The sequence below is a fragment of the Amphimedon queenslandica genome, unplaced genomic scaffold (genome assembly GCF_000090795.2).
Source record: "Amphimedon queenslandica unplaced genomic scaffold, v1.1 AMPQUscaffold_13438, whole genome shotgun sequence".
Taxonomy (NCBI): domain Eukaryota; kingdom Metazoa; phylum Porifera; class Demospongiae; order Haplosclerida; family Niphatidae; genus Amphimedon; species Amphimedon queenslandica.
Genome location: NW_003546326.1, coordinates 51,038 through 72,598, shown reverse-complemented (window position 1 = coordinate 72,598; position 21,561 = coordinate 51,038). Strand labels below are relative to the sequence as shown.

Sequence of the window (21,561 nt, the reverse complement as noted above, 5' to 3'; positions counted from 1 at the left end):
AATTTTAATGATTGATCATTAATATTCATAATTATCACGTGACTCATTTTAAAATGGCGTCAAAACTGCCTTTCCTTTTAAGAGAAAGGAGAATTTCATTCGACCCAGGAGAGGTTCTGGCCCCGCTCCACTCCACCATATACTCTTCAAATTCTGTCATGTCTCGACTGAGCCCGAATATTTTGCTAAATTCTCACCACGGATGCGTCAATTGTATTCATTTCTCTGAGAGTGGTAGGATACTGGCCAGCGGGTCAGACGACCTCCACATTATCCTCTGGGACTGGGAAAAGGGAACACAACTCGCCAACTTTGAGTCCAAACACATGTCCAATGTCTTTCAGGTGAGTTTTGTTCATTTTCGATAAAGGGTGTGGCTAATTTTTTAAATTATTTATATCATAAAATTTCAGGCCAAGTTTATGCCCCTCACTAATGAGAGTGTACTCGTTAGTGCGTCACGTGATGGTCAGGTGAGGCGTCATGTGGTGTCAAGCAGTGGGGAACTAGTTGCTACCGATAAAGTCGCCTATCATAATGACTCCGCCCACAAGGTAAGTAGTTGCAAATTAATTAATTATTATTATATTATTTATTAGCTTGCCATAGAGCCTGATAATCCTCACGTTTTTCTCAGCTGCGGTGAAGATGGAAGTGTCTTAGAAGTAGACTTAAGAGAAGACGTTCCTCAGAGAAACAAGTACCGTATAGCGGAAAATTTTCGTGGTCCAAAATTTTCGTGGATGTCGTGTTTTTTCAAAATCCACGAAAATACAATCCGCGAAAATTAATTTAATACAATTCAAGATGGCCGAAAAGTAGAAAACCACGAAAATTAAAGCCACAAAATTGATTTTGAACAAATTCGTGAAATTTTTGGGCCACAAAAATTTTCTGCTATACGGTAAATGATATATTGTGCTTTGATTCTGTTTTATTTTTTTTCTTTTTACTTCATTTTTCTCTCCTGCCCTGTCTCAAGGATTCTCGTTTGTAAGAACGGTAAGAACCATAGGCTTGCCCTGTACTCAATATTCATCGATCCTTCTAATTATAATCAGTTTGCTATATCTGGTCGCGATCAGTTTGCCAGGTAATGCAATTTTATTTTTATTCTTTAATTATATTTTTAATTTGTTTATGAATACACAGAGTGTACGATAGGCGTGTTTTAGCTAATTCCAGAGTAAGTTATGACATCATTGTTACTAAATATAGCTATATTTACTGTTACTAAATATAACTATAATAATTTTTATATTTCCTGCATAGACTGAAGCCTCAACACCACGTAGCTGTGAGCCTCTCCAAAAGTTTTGTCCGAGTCACTTGGTAATAAAATTATGCTCGATTTTTTAAACTTGCGTAACGTTTCCAATTAAAGGAATCTCCGGAATCGAACTTTCATAAAGCAAACATCACTTGCTTGGTGTACTCTCATGACGGGAAAGGTAAGTAGGTGCGATTAGTTGAAATATTATGAATACTTTGTTGACAGAGTTATTGTGTAGTTATAATGACGAAGACATTTACACGTTTGATACAACAGTCAAGTAAGATTCAAGAATTTATTTATTTTAATTATTTTATTTTTATTTTTATTTAGCAGTTGCAATGGAGAATATCTAAAGAAATTTGTAGGACATAGAAATAATGCTACAGGTAACTATCTTTCTCTACTTCTTTTTGTGTTTTCTAATGCATGTTGTTTTATGTAGAAACTTTGAGCTGACTCCAATCTTAAAAAATCAGGCCAAAGTCCCTGTACTATAGCACAGGGTCGTTGGCCAATTTTTGCCAAAATGACTAGGAGAGAATTCTGCATTTTTATAATTTTTTCTGATACATATACATGTACTTATGCTGTATATCAAGTTTGAGTTGATTCCAATCAAAATTGGATTTTTTATGAATTTTTAAAGTTGCTCAAAAATCGGGCCAAAGTCCCTGTACTATAGTACAGGGTCGTTGGCCAATTTTTGCCAAAATGACTAGGAGAGAATTCTGCATTTTTATAATTTTTTCTGATACATATACATGTACTTATGCTGTATATCAAGTTTGAGTTGATTCCGATCAAAATTGGATTTTTTACGAATTTTTAAAATTGCTTTAACATGATCACATGCATTATAATTTCTCTCCTAGTCAAGGGTGTCAATTACTTTGGCCTGAAGAGCGAATACGTCGTTAGTGGTAGCGATTGTGGTCACGTTTTTCTGTGGGACAAGAATTCAAATGATGTTGTTCAATTCTTTGAAGGAGACTCAGAAGGAGTGGTATGTCTGTAATAATAGATTATGTTCTCTCAGATTGATTGTACTGAATAATAAACAATAGTAACAAATAATATTTATTTCATGCATTGAAAATTTGAATATTACAATATTCATGTCCCTGTTCTACCTACATGTACTTGCTGTTCTTAAGTGATTTTAATCGGCAGGTTTTTTATTTTTCCAGGTCAATTGTTTGGAGCCACACCCACATTTGCCGGTACTAGCCGTCAGTGGTCTTGATCACAGTATTAAGGTATGCACTCCCTACTCCACTAGACCAATGGACACTGAACATTTAAAAGAAGTAAGAGAAAAGGAAAGGATAAGAACTAGGAGAGAGGCAATTATGACCGAGTAGCTGGCTTATTTTGCAGAAATTACAGTTTTAAAAGTTTATATTAAGTTTATATTCCAGAGTCTAGGGAAATTAATTTTAGTAGATTTGAGCCTGCTTGAAAATTAATTCAATGCAAAATAAACCAGCTTTATGGTATTTTGTATTATTATTGGGTGAAGCCCTTACTTACAAGAACTTGAACGTACGTCTGGGCGGGACTGGGAGGTGCGGTCTGGAGGTGGAGCCCCTCAATGTTTTACATTCTTTCTAGTTATTATTATTATTATTATTATTATACACAATGCAGAGGACAAAAGAGAGACAAAAAGGGAAAGCCCATAGATTATTATTATTATTATTATTATTATGTTGTTGTAATTTTAGGTTATTAGTCAAAATTTTAAAGATCGGAAAGAAAGCGAATTGGCAGGAGGTGAAAACTATGGCTTCCTTTTAGAATTCTTGATGCATCAGTACAGCCGAAGCCTAAGGGTATGCTCCCAAAGCCACTCACCCTACACAATACTACCTGACTTTTATGTCTTCTCAATTTTCATAGCGTGGCACTGGAGAGAGAGATTCTTCAGACAGTAGCAGTTATTCAGAGGACGAAAATGAGGAGGGACCAGAAGGAATATTTGTGGAGGAAGGAGAAGAAGGAGAAGAAGGGAGGAGGGAAGTTGTTGAAAGAAGACTGATCTGGCAGTTTCCCGTTAGCAGAAGGAGACATGATGATGATGATGATGATGACAGTGATACCAGCTCAGATGCGGAGCCCATTAATTGTGCTCAATCTTAGAGTCTTTTTTGATGTTCTTTTAGTCAGCACTGTTAACACGTCACGCAATTTTCCAGTCATTTTTGTTCCAGTGATTCTTCACCTTGTAATATAGTTACTGTGATTGAATTAAATCAGCTTGCCTCCTCTCTCTCTCTCTCTCTCAGTCACTTTCTGCCTCTTCATCAATCAGGATCTCATCATTACTGTTCATTATCATTATCATTATTATTATTATCAAAATTATGAGATAAATTCTTGTGTATATGATTTGAAGTATGAACCAGTCATTACGTCATTCTAGTGGTAAACTTGTCAGACAAATGATTTTTATAACCTTCAGACTGTGATATAATGAGTCCCAGACAGACATCATTAAAATTAAATAACAAAAATAATAATCTTTAGTGATAGTTTTAATATGATAATAGAAAATAATTTAAATTAGTAATGTCTCTATCGTCTTTTAAAGTCAATTCCTTGACTATCATTAATTTTAACTAATCTGCCGCTAGTAAAGTGATATTTGGCGATTGAATCATGTCACATGAGAGAAGAGTCACATGACTTGCTTGTTGGTCGGTCAGTTGACTACGACTTTGTGGAGATTGAGTTAATGTGAATACTAAGGTAAGCCTGAATGTCTAATTTGAATTGATAGATGAGTTCGTCTTCTGAAATACTTTCTAAAATCTCAAGTCCCGAGTAGCTCCTTAGTTCTCCTATGAGACCGTGATACGAGAGTGGGGCGGAGTTTGAATGACATGCCCACATTTGAGTAAGGGCGGAGTGATCGGTGATGCGGAACTCGTATCCTTGCCCGGTCCATTGTATGACGTGTCCGTGATTAGGAGACAAGAGAAGGTGGAGGAGAAACTTCCATAAATGATCGGATGGAAACTCAACTGGAACCTCTAAAAAAAGATAAAGTATCAATTAGATATTATTATATTATTATTGAATATGTATGCTATTGTGTCTTGGTGTTATATTTGAGGTTCTTCTAAGAGTAATGGGCTGGCATATCTAGTGACCACGAGATACAAAAACCACATGAGCTGAGGCTGAGGAGCACAACATGCAATGTAGGTACAGACTGAGTGACTATAAGTTTGACCACTGCATGCTCTTGTCAATACTCACACACAGAGGGAAGCACTTTAAAATGCATATACATCAATTAGTTGCATGGAAACAAGAACCCACAAGTTTCTTGTAAATTAACTGCCAGGTGTTGGTAGACATAATACAACAAATTGCAGGGCTTTTCCTTTCATTACATTAATACCAAACACTGCTTGTAACAGCACACTAATATCTTGGCTAGTATCCTGGCTAATATTATTAGCTGCAGTTTTATTCTATTATTACTATCTGCATATACATGCATAGTCACGTACATTTCTATAGCATGATTTGATGGGACGCTAACACTAACATGGATCTAGTCCATAGTGTTATGTCCCTATTACTGACACTGAGGTTAGTGGGTACTGTTCCAATTATTGAATTAGACAGTGGATATTTAATAAGCAAGAATAAGCAATGGCTCTACATGGACACTCCGTTCTTAAACTACCACTTAAATGTATATGATAACAATAGTGAGATGATAACAATCATAATTATTGTGATGATCAAGTTTACAGGCCACAATAAATAATCTGTGAAGGACTATGGAACAGTAAAAGTATTGTACACACTATAATAAGCAAAAATAGAATGGCACACGGTAACATATCATTGTACCTAAATACTTAAGTCATACTACAGTAGTAACCGCTACGTTACTATATTTATTATTTTTGAAGTGATGTAACAAAGTACCTGCACAAAGACTTACATCATTGAACCTAATAATCATGACAAAGGATTGTGACTACATGTAAACAGCAACATTGGGCATCTGCCCTGCTGCTATTTTGTTTAAATAATAATAAAATTATTCCAAATGAGGGAGCAAGTATTGATGACGACTGGAACAGAATTATGCAATTCGACACAATCAATAGTGATTCAGAGGCTTCTACTTATAGAACACAATTAGAGGATCCCTTTGTGCCAGTTTGAAAATATGAGAAGCATTTTCTAATTTTATAGTCATGGAAATCTTTAAACTAAATGACTACCCAGCCACTTAGAAATAATGTGTGTGTGTGCATTTTCTCTTACTTTCTATTGATGATGATGATGATGATGATGATGATGATGATGACACCTTTTCATTTTTCCTTTCCAATGACAAGTCTTCCAGTGCATCCCTTCTCTCTTTCTTTGCGGTTTCCCCTCTCATATCATCTGTCTCTCTTCTTCTCTTGCTCTGACTGGTCTCCAATTCCTCTATTCTAATGAGTGCTGGTGGACTCCTTGCTGACCTCTGCTCATCTTCTCTCAATGGCCGTAGGGAAGGTGGAGGGGGCAAAGGCTGTGAAATCATTCTCTCCTGGAATGAAGGACTGATGATCCCATCATCATTAACAGAAACAGGTGTACTCATTGTTTTTCTTCTTCCACGTATGTGTCCATTACTATCAGTAGTAGATTTCTCTGTATTATTACTATTACTCCTTTGTCCAGCTTGCGGCTCTTCTTCCATACTTTGTTCTATAATTCCTGATTGATTTATGGCTACATGTCTTACAGTGTTTGGCAGAAAGCTAGCTCCAGCACAAGTTGGCGGTAGCACTGTTCTTAAAGGCAATAAGGCAGCCCCTGGGTTTATGAAACCCCCTAGTCCCTGGGGCTGGTTAGCAACCAGTAGAGGCATGTAAGGTGACGATGAATAAGCCAGTAGAGGTGAATAAGCTGATGAGAGTCCGGCTCTAAGTGGAAATGACTGTGGTAAAAAGCTTAAAGGAGATGGCAGCAACTGTAGTGGATTTCTTTGAGTAGGAGCAGGCATTACTCTGCTAGCTCCTCTTGTATCATGGTGGGTTATAGACACTTCCCCTAGTGCTAGTATCTTATCAAGTGCATCTTCTTGACTTGTGGGACTCTCCGCTACCAACAGTCTTGATCCGTAAGAATAAGTGTTGGTCGCATTATTCGTTATAATGTGATCGGTTGAGTTGACGCTACTGCTAGAAGAGCTTTCACTCAATCTCTGAGTCCTTGCTTCTCCGGCCATAACTCTCTCTTCATTGACAGTAACGGCTGGATCATCAACACTTATATTGCTCTCGTTATCACTATCTTTATAATTAGAGCCTCTTGTTACAACCATTCCACTCATTCCTTCACTAGTAGTAAGACTCATTCTTGTACCAGTAGCAAGACTCATTCCCGTACCGGTAACAGGACTCACTCCAGTACCAGTAGCAAGACTCATTCCCGTACTGGTAACAGGACTCACTCTAGTACCAGTAGCAAGACTCATTCCTGTACCAGTCACAGGACTCATTCCCATACCAGTAGTCATACTGCTCATAATGTTATGCTGCATGAAGGACAGGTTAGTCGTGGGGTTGTTGAGTGACACACGACGTCCTCCTAGAGAAGGGACGGTTGTCAAGGGTAGGACTGGAAGAGGTAGCAAAGGAGTCCGAGTGAACTGAAGTAGATTGAAAGGTAGCAGAGGAAGGAATGAGTGCTGGCGGGGAGGAGGGCCTGGAGTGTATGTTATTGGTGATGGTCCTGTGGTTAATGGTGAGAATACAGGGGAGTGGGGAGGAGAAGTGACAACTGATGAAGTGATTGACTTGGATGGAATGGAAACGGTTGTGAGTCCGGACTGATTTATCGCAGTCAGTGAGTTGTTCCAGAGGGAATGAAAAGTATTTACATCTGTGTAGAGAGATAGAGGGAGGGAGGATATTGTTATCTATAATAACAGGGTGTTATTACATAAGTGGCCATATTGTCTCTCTTTCTCTTTCTTGCATATGCTTTAAAAACAGGACTGACCAGTGGGTAGTCCTAATTGCTGTATCTAAGGTAACCACCTTAGCAACCGGCCCTCCTTAAAACAAACATTGGTTCTTTTCTACTTACCCGTTATAGACCCCAGACCTTCTGGCTTCCGATTTACCCACACCATAAAAGAGCTAAGGAGCGCAATCGCTACCAGCCCCTTGCTCTGTAGGACAGAGTCTTTAAAGAGGACTAGATCCCATATCTGGTGTAACCCATTACCTAAAGAAATATATTTGTAACGTTTGAGTAGTTTCCCCTATAAATGTATGTAATGCAGTATAGCCTTGTACAGGATGACCTAATCATCCATGTCATTCGAATTCCTAATAATATTCACGCGAGTTGATGCTTCTGTACAATCCTGTTTATTTTATTCCATTTCTGTGCTGCTATCAAGCCTCTTATAGGTAGAGTTTATGCGAATATGTGTCAAGTTGCATTAGTATGAATTCAAGTATAATAATAAGTTATCTCTATACTATTTGGCATGTATGTGAATGAGTGAACATAATTTCATTTATACTTTTGGATTGTGTGTGTGTGTGTGTGTGTTTGTGTGTGACTAACCTCCATAGGTGAGGATATTCCCATACATTATTCTATTTCCAAAGAGAATTGTGAGTGCGTCTCTCCTCACATATATCTCGCCTGACTGGTTCAACTGGTAAATGATGTCCCCGAGTTTCCTGAAGCTTTGCTTCTCACTGAACAGAAGGATAGCCTGTGATCTTATGCAGTCTCTGTCTATGCTCTTATCAGCACTCTTACCTTCAGTACAATAATAAAAATAATAACAATGATAATGATGATGATGATAATAATGGTAATATAAAAGGCTCTCATTTGCTGTGTGGTGAGTTTTGTAGTATGTCTATCATTACTTAACATAAACGGTGAAGCAGAACAAGTACATTGTGAGGGCTATATCAATTAAGTCTCCATGGATACTGTCTTATAGTTATTTTTAGCATTTCCACAATGGTTTGTTCTCATGTGACCATGTTAATGAGGCCTGCACATGCACAAATCAATGACTAAGCATAATTATACATGCCTGCTGTTTTATAATTAAGCATCATGAACACAGTCTGAGTTTCCATTATGTAATCTAATAGAACCTGATTGTATTTACCTTCAGCCCTGTTGGAGTGATTAAAACTAAATCAAATTAGAGTTTGGCCACTCAATGATCCTAATTGAGGGCGTTGATGAGCCTAGCAATAGCATTCATCATTTTATACAAGCCACCATTTGATGTAGGCTGCATGAATCTAACAAATGATGCTAGGGGTTTTGTCAATTCTCATTCACTTTTCAACAATAGGTTGATGATAATGTGTATGTGTGTGACTACCCGTAATGAATGAAGCAACAAGGAGACTAATTGACATAATGCTGTTAGCAGGAATAGCTGGTCCACCACTAATGATAACTCTCTACTATTATGTAGACATATCACATTAATTAAATAAATACTTGAAACATATTCATGGTCTCAACCGTCTGTGAATCGGCTCAAATCAGACAGTCTGGGAGGATATCAAATTTAATATCAAATTTAATATCAAACTGATAAGAGGTAGCATGTGATACCTTCGTGCAAAGGTATTTATATATTTACAAACTTGTTTCTAGGAGTCAAATAGTGCATGACTATTTGGGTTATGAAAATAATAGAACTGACCTGATATAAATGAGGTCTCTCCCTTGCTCTCGTTTATTAACTCTTGTAGACAGTGGCTCTCCTCGTGCTTTGAGATCTGAAGGTGCAAGAAGGATTTGGGTACCTTTGAATGTTGAAGAGACGATATGAGTATCGGAGGGTTTTTAAGGATCTCGTTCTCTCCGAGTAAAATCTTTATCATTTGAGGGAGGAGAGGATTAAAGTAGTCCGTCTCGTGCCCAAGGAAAAGGATAGAGCGATGCCTGAAGAGTTCTTTGAGAGGAAGAAAGAGTGGTGAGTTTACTAGTGGAGTGTATTGTGAATGATGTATAACAATGTGTTCTGATGATGGAGTCTCTGATGCTGAAGAAATGCAGCCATGAATGTGGAGGAATCCATTGGTGGATCCTTTGATCCACCTGCTCAGTAGGTTGGAGGAAGATGAATGTTGAGACTCATCATTTGGAGGTATAAGTACAGGTGTAGAGCCCGCTACAGTGTCAAGTATCATGTCGTAGCCTGTATAAACTAGCCTGGAGCCTTTCTCCTGCAATCTTAGCAATAGTTGCAATGTCTCCGAGACTGATAGCCTCTTGTCCTGCGTTGATGATAACGTGAGACTTTCTTTGAGCCATTTCTTCCTCAATGACTTGCTAGCAAGAATGGACTCTAGCTCAAGTACTTTGTCCAGGTCTCCATTTTTGAGTTGCTCCTGCAGATCCCCACGTTGCTCTTTTCCAAGGAGAGATGCTCCGGCTAGCATGAGAGAGAGGAAAGAAAGGCAAAGGGATCTATCACCACTTTCTCCTGCTCCCTCTCCTTCTGGAAGACAAGATCGAGCCAAAGAAGGCCCTATTACTATAATACAGGACTCAGGGTTTAGCTCAAGGAGAGGGTTCATGCTCTTTCTCTCTTAACAATAGGAGCATTTGGAGAATATGCCTTCGTTCTCCACTATAAGGTACCAACCCGGGCCAGCTATTTTATAATTGCATTCAACTGTTATGTAATTCTGCTTCTCTTTCGTTAATTCTTCGAGGCGGCGGCCTGGCGCCGTCTAGCCTCGCCCACTAACTAGGGGGGCCACCCCCAGGATGTAAAATAATAGAGTAGCCCCTGAAAATTACCCCTCAGGGGTAATTTTTACAAATTCACAATAGTCATAGCTGAGAAAAATGGCTTTAAAATCATCTGATTTTATGTGAAAAAAAAATTGACTTTGAGCTGATTCCAACAATAATTATTTTAGTTATGATAATTTTAAAATGCCAAATTTTTGAAAAAATTCCATGTACTATAGCCCATGGTTTTTTCTAAAAAATGGCTCCAAAATCACTCCCCATTTTTATTGCATTTTCTGATGCATATTGATGCATTTGTGCTATCCAGAAAGTTTGAGCTGATTCCGACTTCAATTTTTTGAGTTACGGCCATTTTGAGAAAACGCCAAAATTCTAAAAAATTTCCTGTACTATAGCCCATGGTTTTTTTTAAATGACTCCAAAATCACCCCCACATTTAATTAAATTTTTTGATACATATTGTTGTATATATGCTATATAAAAAGTTTGAGCTGATTCTGACTAAATTTTTTTGATTATGGTCATTTTTTTAAATGTCAAATTTCTGAAAAATTCCCTGTACTATAGCCCATGGTTTTTTTCCAAAAAATGGTCCCAAAATTACTCCCAATTTTTATTACATTTTTTGATGCATATTGATGTACTTATGCTGTTCAGAAAGTTTGAGCTGATTTTTTCTTTAATTTTTTGAGTTACAGCCATTTTTAAAATGCCAAAAATTTGAAAAATACCCAAATAGCCTTGGGATTTTTTTCAAAAAAAAGCCCAGAAATTATGCCCAATTTTCATTACATTTTCTGATACATATTGACGTCCTTATACTGTGCAGAAATTTGAGCTCATTTCCAATGAAATTGCTACAGTCTAAAAATGGTTTCAAAATATCCCTATTTCCTGATATAAATAAACACACCACTGTCATTCAGTGTCAACTTCAATTTTTTATTAAAATTAATTTTTGCTATTTAATTTTGATCATAATACATTTTCTAATATTTTATTGATCTTTTTTGCTTTTGCAGTTGTCTAGAAATTTTTATTTTATAGCATTTCGAAATTCATAATTATTATAAAAATGTCAAGCAGTAGAAAGAAAGGATTTCATTTTACAAAAAGAATGAAGAAAATATATTATTATAAGAGATGGGGGCGAAGAAAGCAAGATATACATAGATAATATATGAAATTGTAAAATCGTCTAAATAATTTTAAAAACTAATCGACCACTAGTACTTCCCTAGATCGGCTCATTTCCCTACTATTGTCAGTGTTGAGTTTCTTAGAAATGAAATCTCCTTCCAATTGTTGCGTATATCTCATGTTGATGTAATACAGGACGCTTTGACTAAATCTGTAAGTGTGTGTCTTTCCTTCAACACTGTACATGATAGGAGGAGATTTCCTGAGACAAAAACCGAGAGCAGTTTTAAATTTTGTTGTGTCCTTTGAGTCTGTTTCGCTACCGACATACGTGTTCCATAGTCTTGCAACATCTTTTGGCTTTTTGATTGTAAACTCCATGGTGACTTGAGGGCTCCATTGTATCCAGTCGGAGTGTATGTTGGACAGCAAGAGGTCGAGAAGGAACTGCCAGAGCTCTCCATCACGGCGGGAAGAGGAGGAAGGTGGTGGTGTTCTCTCCTCCTCCCCATCGCTTCGATCGTCCATGTAGGACGAAGAAGGAGAGATGGTGGTCAGCCTTTGCCTTTTTGAGACTGTCGACGGGAGCTCTTGCTCTTGCTTTAAAAGTGCTGAAATCGAGGAACTAGAAGAACTTGTTTTTTGAGAAGAACTGCTTCTCTTTCGACTGTTTGCTGTCTGACTGGATGAGTCTGCCATTACAGAGCTGGCATAATGCGTGGAGTGATACATTTGACCATTTCTAGATAGGACAGGAGTAGCTGTTGTGACTGGTGCTGCAGCTAAAGTGGCTGCTCCACCGAAAATGCTCGAAGCACTCAAAGAAGGAGGCGTCACTTGAGGGAGAACGGTAGCCGCCTGGACGTAGGGCAGTGTTGCAGGAGTCAAATAAGGATAGCTGGATAGGAAAGAGGTTGGGTAGACCAGGGGTGAGGTGTGAAGGGAGAGAGTGTTAGCAGCAGCTGTGGGGAAGAGGAATGGATTAATGGGACTCAGCAGAGAGGGAGAGATTGAGTGGGAAGCTTGAAGGGGAGAGTAGGTGACGGGAGAGGTCAAATGCTGACGAAGATCTTCAGAATTGGAACTCGAAATTGAGGAAGTCTTAGCTTCTCGCTCGATGCTTCTCTGCCTCCTTCTTGCTCTCACTTTTTCCCATTTTTCCATCTTGCGCTTCAGAGCTTTATCAATGCAAGACGACCATGCAGAGTTCTCTTTGATGTAAAGGTTCTTTCGTCTTTCTGTCGTCCATTTTTCTAGCAGCTCCATTGTGCTGCTTTTGACTTTGCTTGACTTTGGGAACTCTTTAGGCTCTCCAGATAAGAGACTGCGGAGGAGAGTGGAATTTGCAGCTGGATCAGTCTCCTTGTGCTTTCGTGTAAATAAATATTTACTGATTAATAATTGCTGTCTGCTTGTTACAGTTATAGGATTATTTGATGGGAACTTAGTTTTTAAAGACGAAGAGAAAGAAGACGGCAATGGTAGGCTCTTCCTTCTTCCATCTTTACCATCCTTTAAGATACTGCTTAGCACCGGAGTGCTGTCATCTTTCAGTAAACCCAGGGAGTCCTTGCTGACACCACTTGTGCTTGAGTTGACTTTTCGTGTTGTTGTATACCAGCGGGGTATTTGTCTACTGGTGGTCTTATTAGAGAGAGGAGGAGGTTGAAGGCTGGAAGACTTCACTACATCTTCAACTGTCCGTCCCTTTATTTTGCTATTGTAAAAGCTCTTGCTACCTGTGATATAAAAGAAAATATATCAATAAGAGATGTTCTTAGGATTCCGTTGCTATACAGGAGCAGGATATGCCAAATGGGTCTAAAGAAAACATTCCGCTACTTTTACTTCCTACTAAAGGATGACGAGTGACCTGTTACACTTGCTGATGTCAAAGACAGTACATCCTGCTATGATGCACTTTTGACCAACTCAGCTGGCCACAAAGGGATACCCATTCTCATTCATGCAGCGTGCACTGTTGCGCTCATTAGACATTTACCTGTGTTATTAAGCCAGATTGTAGGGCCGTTCCTAAGCACGATAAAGAGCACAGAGTTCTCTACCAGTTCCGAGAGGGTCTTAGGGGACATGAGGTTCTCCCAAAATTCTTTAAAGTTTTTCGTTGTCAGACGAACGGAGAGAGGATGAAACTCTAGACCCATGGCCTGAAGGTTGCAGCTGATTACAAAGTTAACTCCAGGAAAGCGAGAGACTATGTCCGTCACATGAGAGAGACCAGATTTGTTACCTAATACAAGTGATATGGAGACTGCCCCTTCCACTTGAGGTGGAAAGTTGATTCCTTGACCTGGAATAATGATAAAGAGAAAAAATAGTAAACATTACAGAGCATGTGCAGACTTATATAGAAGACATACATGCAAAAGTTTATAGAAGAGCCCACTTACCAACAACTTTTGATGTTTCACTAATATGGCATAGGCCCTGTGGCAAGGGGACGCTGTGAATGTGCAGTTCTGCGTTTGTAGATGATGCAGCAGTGGATGCAGTGCTGCTATCATGGATGATGGTGGGGAGGTTTCCCGAGTAACTGTGGATCCAATCCAAGAACTTGTCTACTAGAGGATTCCCTGGATCAGGCTCGTCTTTCCCGCTTGGATAGAGTCCTAGGCAAATGCAAGACCTCTCCTTGAGGACCTCAGATAGTTCTTGAGGTATGCTAATCTCGTTTGATCTGCTCCTGCTCGCGGGTGGTACATGGATACTCTCTGGAGCAGTATGGACTCCAAAAGGATGCAGGAGACCGGCTCGACTTCTTGTCCAGCTCTCTGTCTGGCTCAGAGTGAATGCTGTTAGGTCCATAGCCTCTTCGCAGAGACTGTCAGGGTGCAAGTAGACCAGTAGAGCGCCTTCTTGCTGTAGTCCAAGGAGGGTCTCTGCAAGCTGTGTTCTCTGGAGCTGCTCTCGGGATATGCCGGAGAACACATCTTCCAATCTTCGCTTTCCCTGCTGGGCGTCTAGCTCCTCTGCTCCTTTACTTGAACGGGGTCTTTTGTTAGAAGAGAGACCAGCTTCTTTGAGTGACTTTCTCAGCGAGGCGTAGCTCAGTGGCGGTAGGCTTCGGCCGCCCTCGGTGGCTCCCTCCCTGAGGAGTGAGGCTGCAAAACAAGGCCCGAGTACAAAAAGAGTCTTCTCTGGATTTAATTCTAAGCTAAACTCCATGGTGGATTGCTCCTTCAAGCGGTATTGTTGTTGTGTATCCACTATGCTGATATCTCTTGCTCACTGACTTGAAATGGTCCAATTGAGTCCAAAGTAAATGAATTTGCTTCCTTTTAAACTCGCGACCTTAGCTCTACCGTTATCGCGTGCAAACCATAAACAGAAAATGAATATGGTTTGCCTGTATAATAAAGTGTAATATACAGACAGTTCATGCCTATGGCACGCTCTTTTATATTATTGTACAAGGTCAAGGGACAAAGGAGTCCGATCGCGGGGGAGGAAGGTCACGCATAATAACATTATAAGCCAATTTATTATTCAGTTCTGATCAATTGCACCCAAAATGGACGCCAGGGTAATGAGCTTCAAGTTGAACTGTTCCTCTCCTGTCACAGCATTCACTTATCATCCTCTTCGTCGCGAGATTGTTACAGGCCACGAAGGTTAGCCGGGCTGAGAGGAAGACCTTGTAAATTGCGTCTTGTAGCTTTGCTGCAGGCTAGCCTGCAAATGAGCTCCACCCCGCGCACTTGAAAACCCAACCACAGTTTTCACTCCCTCCCTCTCTCTTATCTCTTCTCTTATTGTGTAGACGGTCTTATTAAAACTTGGGATGCAGATACAGGCAAATCAACACTTAGTCTCAAAAAGCACGAAGGGATGATCACTGACTTACTATATTGGTAGCTGTTACATTAATAGTGTATTTTTATGATGACTTTATAACTTTTCACAGGGCAACTGGTCGCTTGCTGATATCCAGTTCTCTGGACGGTAGTATAATCCAGTGGGCCCCTTCAGGCGCTATCAATGGTGCTAATGACGTTAGTTGATACATGGAAGCGTTAACTCTTATTCCAATTAATTACCATAGATTGGTCAAGCGATCTACTCGATGTGTTGGTACCAGAAACTAAATGGGCTCGTGGTCGGTTGTCTATGCAACCTCTCTGTACTCTTACCATCAGGTTTGTTTATGAAAATCAATCATTATAGAGTGTAGAGTTCAATGAAGTGTATAGATATCAATCAGGAAATTACCCTGTTGATGTCTCCAGGGTCAGGGTCATATAGGAAAACCAAAGTTCTTGGAATTTACTATGATATTCTTGTGTGTGTGTGTGTGTGTTTGTGCCTTTACAAGGGTGGGTCTGTGTTCTGGTTTTGCTCTAACAATTGTTTACAAGCCGTCGATTGATTAATAATAGTTTGTGCATTGAGTCGTTGATTAGTGGTAACTAAAAGTATTAATATTCTAATCCTTCATTGTATTAATTATAATTATAATATTATTATCATGATATTTAAGAGGCGAGACATTGAGCTTGCACTGAAAGAGCGTGTAACAAGCCTGGCCATTAAAGGTTAATGGCTTTCAAAGTAGAGTTTAATTTGCAGTACAATAAATAAGTAATAAAGCAATTGTTATGATGATGTTTGGTGTGAATCAGAGCTAGTTTTCCTTATCCGCATATGCTTTAATCTGTCCTTGTACTCTCAGTATTTTTTGGGATTGACTTCGATGCTGTTTTTGTTATGTCTGTCTCACTCTCTTTTGCAGGCCAATATGGTACACTGGGGCTTCCATTGCTGACTAAAGGAGGTAAGCAAAACATAATAATCCATTAAGTGAATGGGCTATGAATGCTAGCATGGGGAGAGGGTAGGGTGAAAAATATAGGAGCATTGTGTGTGTGTGTGTGTGCTTATAGAGTGAATGTGATTATAAGTGTAATTACATTTACTATTAAGCATAATCATGATGAGCATTAAACATTGATGTTTTCAGAGTTAGGGATTCCCTACAAGTAGAAGGGGAAAGGGGGAAATGACTTGTGGAACTAACTGTAACGTTGAGCATTACAGCTTGTGTACACAAATAAAGAGGGCACTTTTCAGTGTACATTCTTCAACAATGATCTAATGACATACACTAGGATAGAAACACAAAGCAATCATACAAATACACACAGAGCCAACATAGGCGGATTGCATAGTTATTAAGTGTGTGCCTGACCTGAGCCGATTCAGGAATGTAATTGATTAATGAGTTCATGAACCACAAAGCCATCTTCCGAGTAATATAAACACAAGAGAGAGAGTGAGTTGGTGGATGTGTTGTCACTGGAGATAGTGTAATAGGATTGTGTATAATAGGATTGTGACTATAGTGATTGGATTGTGTGTGTGTGAACGTGAATCCCCCTTGTCTTATTAGCATGTTCTCTCACTCACCACTCTCTCTCTCTCTCCCATCCTTATTTCTCCTTTTCATCAGGATATACCATAAGCAGTCACACAGACATCATACGTTGTATTGAAACTGATGGTAACAAGGTTTTCTCAGCAGGGTAACTAAGTATACTTATGTAATGCATCCATACACAAGCTTACACTATAAAGATGAAAATTTCAGCTATTTCTATGTTATTGTTACATTATGTATGCATATTGTATTATATGGAGTTTGATAGTCGGACTATTCATTTTACAGACACTAACAGTGAGCTCTGTCTAGACAGTATCCCATTACTGCTCAGTTGCTAACATGACCTTTTACATTAACTTTAAAATGCCTCGGTCCACTATCTCTTTTGCACTAGCCAGCCTAACAAGCAGAGAACATTTTATACAAGTCTAGAATGAGAGCAGAAACCTCTCTCTCTCTCCCCTTATTATTTTTGTTCCTCTCTCATTTTTTTCTTAGTTATGACAAACGTCTTTGTGTCTATGACGTATCGGGTCTTCATAGTGCTCATACTCCAGAACTTCATTTGGTTTATACGTAAGGGACAGTCTCACCCTCCTCCCTCCCTCCCTCCCTCTCTCTCTCATTTGTTCTATCCCAAGTGTCAGAGTCTAGGCATAATTGAATGTTTACATGCATGACATTCTATCACCACATTCCCTTTTATGCTTCAATGAAAACAGTTTGCTCCCATTGACCATTTATTTCCTGGAGGAATTTAAATCAAATCAATATGTGCCAGTATAGTATATTTGGCACTGCTTTAAGTGATACAGACACTGCCTTACACTTTTAAATATTATATTTTCATTGACCTCTGACCAGACTCTCCACGCCTCTATGGCATTGTTGTAGACCTATGAATCTTATCTTTTTTGTATTGAGCCAATTGACACGCCTTTCACCTACACATGCCATGCACATGCACCCTCTGAGGCACCCCACTCTCATTCATCTCTCATAGAGTTTATACACACACACACACACACACACACACATATACATGTAGCTGAAGGAGGAACACATAATGTCATGGACTCACTCACAATTAGTACACTTATTATGGCACTAATGATGTACTGTATCACATATCAACTTGTGATTAACAAAATGACCTCTATTATGGTTAGTCTGTCCTGGGTCAATAGCATTCACAGGATGTGTCAGTGCATTTTTCATTAGGTCACCCCCCAATATTTGCTTTCAAGGAATGTGACCATATTGTAATACAGCCACTTTGTACCTTTAATATAAATGATACTGTTACTTTGATGTCCTAGTTCATACCTTTCAAGTATTATTAATGCCTTGATATGATCCTGTATGGCTTTTTATTGGTCACTGACTGTAGCTTATGTAGATATGTTAGGCATTCTGGTTGTGTACATTCACTACCAAAAGCAATGATGTATGCCTGCATATACATGTATTATGTGTTTTAAAGACTGCTTGTATTAATAGTACCATATGGCCTCATCATTGCTGTTGTTATTATTATTATTGTTATTGTTATTGTTATTATTATTGCATGACCTCATTAAAATGATTGTGCATTATCAATCATGCCCTTTCATTGCCATGGGATTATTGTAAGAGGTCTAGTTGATTACTCTACATTAGTGATAAAGTATACTAGCTGTATTGTCCTCTCTCCTGGTCAGTACTATACTAATATTCATCCTCGTGTTTACACAGTGCTTGACCTTGGGTCGAGATAGAGGAGAGGGAAAGGGTGTATTGTGTATTTGGTGTTATCTCCTGATGTCATGGTGTCATAGTGTCACATCATTCTCCCTCCAACATTTATTTATAGTGTCAATTGAGTATTAAACCAACTGCTATCAATACTATTTGTACATTTCGTGATGTTGTGTGTGCATTATCTATGGAAAGAGAGAGAGAGAGAGAGTGGGGGGGGGAACAGTCCAAAGAGGAAGAGGTAAGGAGGAGGGAGAGGAAGAGAAGAAGGGGATTTACAAGCATCAATACAATATGTCTCATCTATAATGTTCGTGGTTAATCTGAGAGGGAGCACTGCCTCCATATATGGCAACGGTTGACTCGGTTCAGTCACTATATTATATGGTCACGGGTCAAGTTTGCATTGTGGGAATTTAATAGTTTGTAGCAACTTTTGAGTTTATAACAGAGTGAAGTAAGGGAAAGGAGAGTTTGAGAATGAGAGAGGAGAGAGTAATGTCTCTGTATATGTTCATGCCTTAGGAGAGAGGGATTTCATGTACTATAGTAATGTTATGCCTCAGGGGGTACTATAACTATACTTACTTGTATTTCAACATCTCTTGATCTATTGCTTTGCCTCTAAGGATGACTGAGCTTGAAATGCATGTACATGCGTGTGACTTATTGAATGTATTTTTAATAAGATATTTTAATTGATAATTTTTGACGCACACACATTTACATTATGCTATAGCTACTACTTTGACGTCAAAGCAGCATCATAAATGATGCATGTAGAGTTAATGCATACCTTTACTTCTGTGTGTGTGTGTGTGTGATTGTACTCTCCTTTTATAGGAAAGAGAGGGCACATGATGCAGCAGTGACTTGTCTATGGGTGGATTCAGAGACTGACTGGTAAGTAAAACAACACCAAGTGCATGTATGTATGATGACAATTGTAATGATAAAATGGTGAAGGAGGAAATTTCGAATGACACATGAATACAAGATAAACAATTACTATGTAGTAGTTGCACTATTACTGAGTTCCTAATGTGATATCATGGTTCATAATGATGTGTACATCTACCCTCCCTGTTAATGCGGGTAATTAGTTCAAGCTGGTGAATAGATGATAATTATGTTTGTAGAGGAATGTGATCATCAGTTTACAAATGCTTTACTGTGTGTTATGGTATCCTGGCTGTTAAGGAAGGACTAGCACACCTTTGACATTAATGAACTCTATTACCATTATCAGTAGTGTATTCCTAGGATTAGTAGAGGGTCAGTTGTTGGGTACAGTTTGTGTCCATATTTAGAAGTGGACACACTATGTGGTTGAGTTGTTACTACTTTTGCCCGCATTGTGTATTTTTCTATTTCCTTCCAGTCATTTGAGTGAAATAAACTTCCCTTTCGTTTTACTTCCAAGAATTAAGTGTTAGATATGCTACTCAATGCCTTGATGATGTTATTAAACATGCAGGCATTCACTGTATGTGTGTGTGTGTGTGACTGTGTGTGTGTGTGTGTGTACATAAATAATATGTCAATCATTCCTGTAATTGTCATTTTGTTTACATTTTCAAGTGAATCATGAGCTTGTTGTTACATGCATTGTGTAGTGACTGCTGGTTGTGAGTTTGTTTTAATGTTTGTGGTGTCAGATTAAAAGGTTAATGTCTCATGTATTCATTAGGCACTGACCTAATTTACACATGCAATGTACATGGACTCTCTCACAGGGTTTCCCATATATGGCATAGTGCTTAGCACCTTTGCTGGTTTATTTTAAATTTAACAAAGCTTATTATTTACTATAGTACAGTAAGGGGAGAGATTTTGTTTTCTGATGGATATGCCTTCAGCCTGTTCTTGTGTTGCATAGAAATTTTGAGCTGATTCCAATCGATATTAGATTTTTAAAGAGTCTGGTCAAATTTTACCAAAAATTATAGAATGAGATTTTTTTATTGTTATAATTTTTCCTGATGTGCTTATATTGTGTTTCAAGTTTGAGCTGATTCGGATCAAAATTAAATTTATTACAAATTTTAAAAGTTGCTCCAAAAGCCTTGTACTATTGTGCTCATCAGCTGAAGCATACACTGAGTAAAACTTTGCCTTTCACCTTTCCTCCCCCTCTCTCTCTTTCTTTTAGGGTATTTACAGGCTCTTTTGACAAGCAGGTCAAGATTTGGTCGAGTGACATCAAGCAACTTCATTCACTTCAATTTTTGTGAGCCCTAACTCTCTCTCTCTCTCTCTCCCTCTCTCTCACCCTCTCACCCACTGAAGTCATCATTAGTTCTTTGTTTATATTTCCAGGGACACAATAACTGGTGTATCATTTGTTTCGGAGACTAAAGTGTTGTGGGTGTCAACCGAAGGAAGTAACACTCCTTTTCACTTTGAGCCTAAATCTGGTGACAAGGTGCATACACCCACAGACAGTCACGTACCCTGGACTCCTCATTCACTTTTATTGTGTATATACATTTACCATATATGCAGTAATTGTGCTGAGCATACACACACACATGAATTGTAAGGATTGTGTAAGATTTAAATAGGAAGCTAAGGTCATTGGTATAGTTCCAAATTATGCAAGAGGCCACCTGGAATAGTATATGCTGATTAGTAGAGGGTCTTCATGCAACTATAATGTAATCAATGGGCTAATAATGACTTTATACTTTCAGATCACTGATTATTTGGACCCAGCTGCACACTCTATGAGAACTGGAGCCAATTCAATAAGGTATATGTAGGCCTGTATTGTGTGTGTGTGTTCCTATAAGCATGGGTGGATTAGTTTGATCCTTTCATATCATTCAATTTCATAATAGTGTGTGTTTTGTCTCTAAGGATTATGTATCAGTATTATTTCAGTGAAAAGGAAACAGTCTGTGTGTGTTTTTGGGAAAGAGCCAAAGCTTCACGCACCATTATCATTATGCATTCTGTGAACTCATTGTTGATTTATGAATAATGTATTGTGTGTATAATCCTAATTGCCTTTTCATTCCCTTATCTATCATGTCTACATTACAGTGTGTGTTGCGTGTGTGTGTGTGTGTGCATTCTTTAGCTTTATTTTATCTAAAAACAATGAAATGGCATATGTCTTTATAGTGATGACGCTCTGTAGAAATTCAAATTTACACACCCTCTCTCTCTTTCTCTCTCTCTCTCTCTCTCTCTCCTTTCTACAGGTGGCAGTCGTTCATTCAGCATATGAAGT

The 21,561-nt window shown here is 38.7% G+C and overlaps 4 protein-coding genes across 5 annotated transcripts in view; 2 read left to right on the top strand and 2 right to left on the bottom strand.

Annotated features, from left to right (window-relative positions):
- Positions 1-39: 39 nt before the first annotated feature.
- Positions 40-3,718, top strand: LOC100637957 (DDB1- and CUL4-associated factor 8-like). 2 transcript variants are annotated; one of them, XM_019995569.1, is made up of 13 exons: positions 40-344; positions 414-554; positions 600-700; positions 983-1,093; positions 1,153-1,186; positions 1,273-1,332; positions 1,385-1,451; positions 1,499-1,553; positions 1,610-1,662; positions 2,149-2,279; positions 2,464-2,583; positions 3,001-3,108; positions 3,176-3,718. In XM_019995569.1, exons 1-13 carry the CDS (start codon positions 54-56, stop codon positions 3,413-3,415), a joined length of 1,512 nt encoding a protein of 503 aa, XP_019851128.1. In that variant the 5' UTR covers positions 40-53; the 3' UTR covers positions 3,416-3,718. The 2 variants fall into 2 exon arrangements, with proteins under 2 accessions (XP_019851128.1, XP_019851127.1); XM_019995568.1 differs by having other exon boundaries at positions 1,607-1,662.
- Positions 3,698-10,024, bottom strand: LOC109581453 (uncharacterized). Its single transcript, XM_019995562.1, has 5 exons — positions 8,991-10,024; positions 7,874-8,074; positions 7,385-7,525; positions 5,567-7,177; positions 3,698-4,308 (listed from the first exon to the last, which is right to left on the bottom strand). Exons 1-5 carry the CDS (start codon positions 9,868-9,870, stop codon positions 3,986-3,988), a joined length of 3,156 nt encoding a protein of 1,051 aa, XP_019851121.1. The 5' UTR covers positions 9,871-10,024; the 3' UTR covers positions 3,698-3,985.
- Positions 10,025-11,115: 1,091 nt separating this feature from the next.
- On the bottom strand, positions 11,116-14,473 carry LOC109581452 (uncharacterized). Its single transcript, XM_019995560.1, has 3 exons — positions 13,603-14,473; positions 13,194-13,502; positions 11,116-12,930 (listed from the first exon to the last, which is right to left on the bottom strand). Exons 1-3 carry the CDS (start codon positions 14,375-14,377, stop codon positions 11,267-11,269), a joined length of 2,748 nt encoding a protein of 915 aa, XP_019851119.1. The 5' UTR covers positions 14,378-14,473; the 3' UTR covers positions 11,116-11,266.
- Positions 14,474-14,622: 149 nt separating this feature from the next.
- LOC109581446 (nuclear distribution protein nudF 1-like) overlaps positions 14,623-21,561 on the top strand; it is a 7,858-nt gene continuing 919 nt past the window's right edge. The window contains exons 1-12 of the mRNA XM_019995546.1: positions 14,623-14,823; positions 14,973-15,063; positions 15,117-15,204; positions 15,255-15,348; positions 15,942-15,983; positions 16,659-16,731; positions 17,088-17,165; positions 19,170-19,229; positions 20,479-20,556; positions 20,646-20,751; positions 21,020-21,078; positions 21,533-21,559. Coding sequence (XP_019851105.1) covers positions 14,724-14,823; positions 14,973-15,063; positions 15,117-15,204; positions 15,255-15,348; positions 15,942-15,983; positions 16,659-16,731; positions 17,088-17,165; positions 19,170-19,229; positions 20,479-20,556; positions 20,646-20,751; positions 21,020-21,078; positions 21,533-21,559 — 896 coding nt within the window. The 5' untranslated portion in view covers positions 14,623-14,723. The remainder of the gene's footprint in view (positions 14,824-14,972; positions 15,064-15,116; positions 15,205-15,254; positions 15,349-15,941; positions 15,984-16,658; positions 16,732-17,087; positions 17,166-19,169; positions 19,230-20,478; positions 20,557-20,645; positions 20,752-21,019; positions 21,079-21,532; positions 21,560-21,561) is intronic.

Excerpts from the sequence above, each read along its gene's own strand:
- LOC109581453 (XM_019995562.1), bottom strand. The coding sequence starts at position 9,870 with ATGAACCCTCTCCTTGAGCTAAACCCTGAGTCCTGTATTATAGTAATA. Across the intron at positions 7,526-7,873 it reads GAATATCCTCACCTATGGAG|GTAATGGGTTACACCAGATA; the intron begins GTTAGTCACACA and ends ATATTTCTTTAG. Across the intron at positions 7,178-7,384 it reads AGGTCTGGGGTCTATAACGG|ATGTAAATACTTTTCATTCC; the intron begins GTAAGTAGAAAA and ends CTCTCTACACAG.
- LOC109581452 (XM_019995560.1), bottom strand. The coding sequence starts at position 14,377 with ATGGAGTTTAGCTTAGAATTAAATCCAGAGAAGACTCTTTTTGTACTC. Across the intron at positions 13,503-13,602 it reads TGAAACATCAAAAGTTGTTG|GTCAAGGAATCAACTTTCCA; the intron begins GTAAGTGGGCTC and ends TCATTATTCCAG. Across the intron at positions 12,931-13,193 it reads AATCTGGCTTAATAACACAG|GTAGCAAGAGCTTTTACAAT; the intron begins GTAAATGTCTAA and ends TTTATATCACAG.
- LOC100637957 (XM_019995568.1), top strand. The coding sequence starts at position 54 with ATGGCGTCAAAACTGCCTTTCCTTTTAAGAGAAAGGAGAATTTCATTC. Across the intron at positions 2,280-2,463 it reads AAGGAGACTCAGAAGGAGTG|GTCAATTGTTTGGAGCCACA; the intron begins GTATGTCTGTAA and ends TTATTTTTCCAG. Across the intron at positions 3,109-3,175 it reads AGTACAGCCGAAGCCTAAGG|CGTGGCACTGGAGAGAGAGA; the intron begins GTATGCTCCCAA and ends CAATTTTCATAG.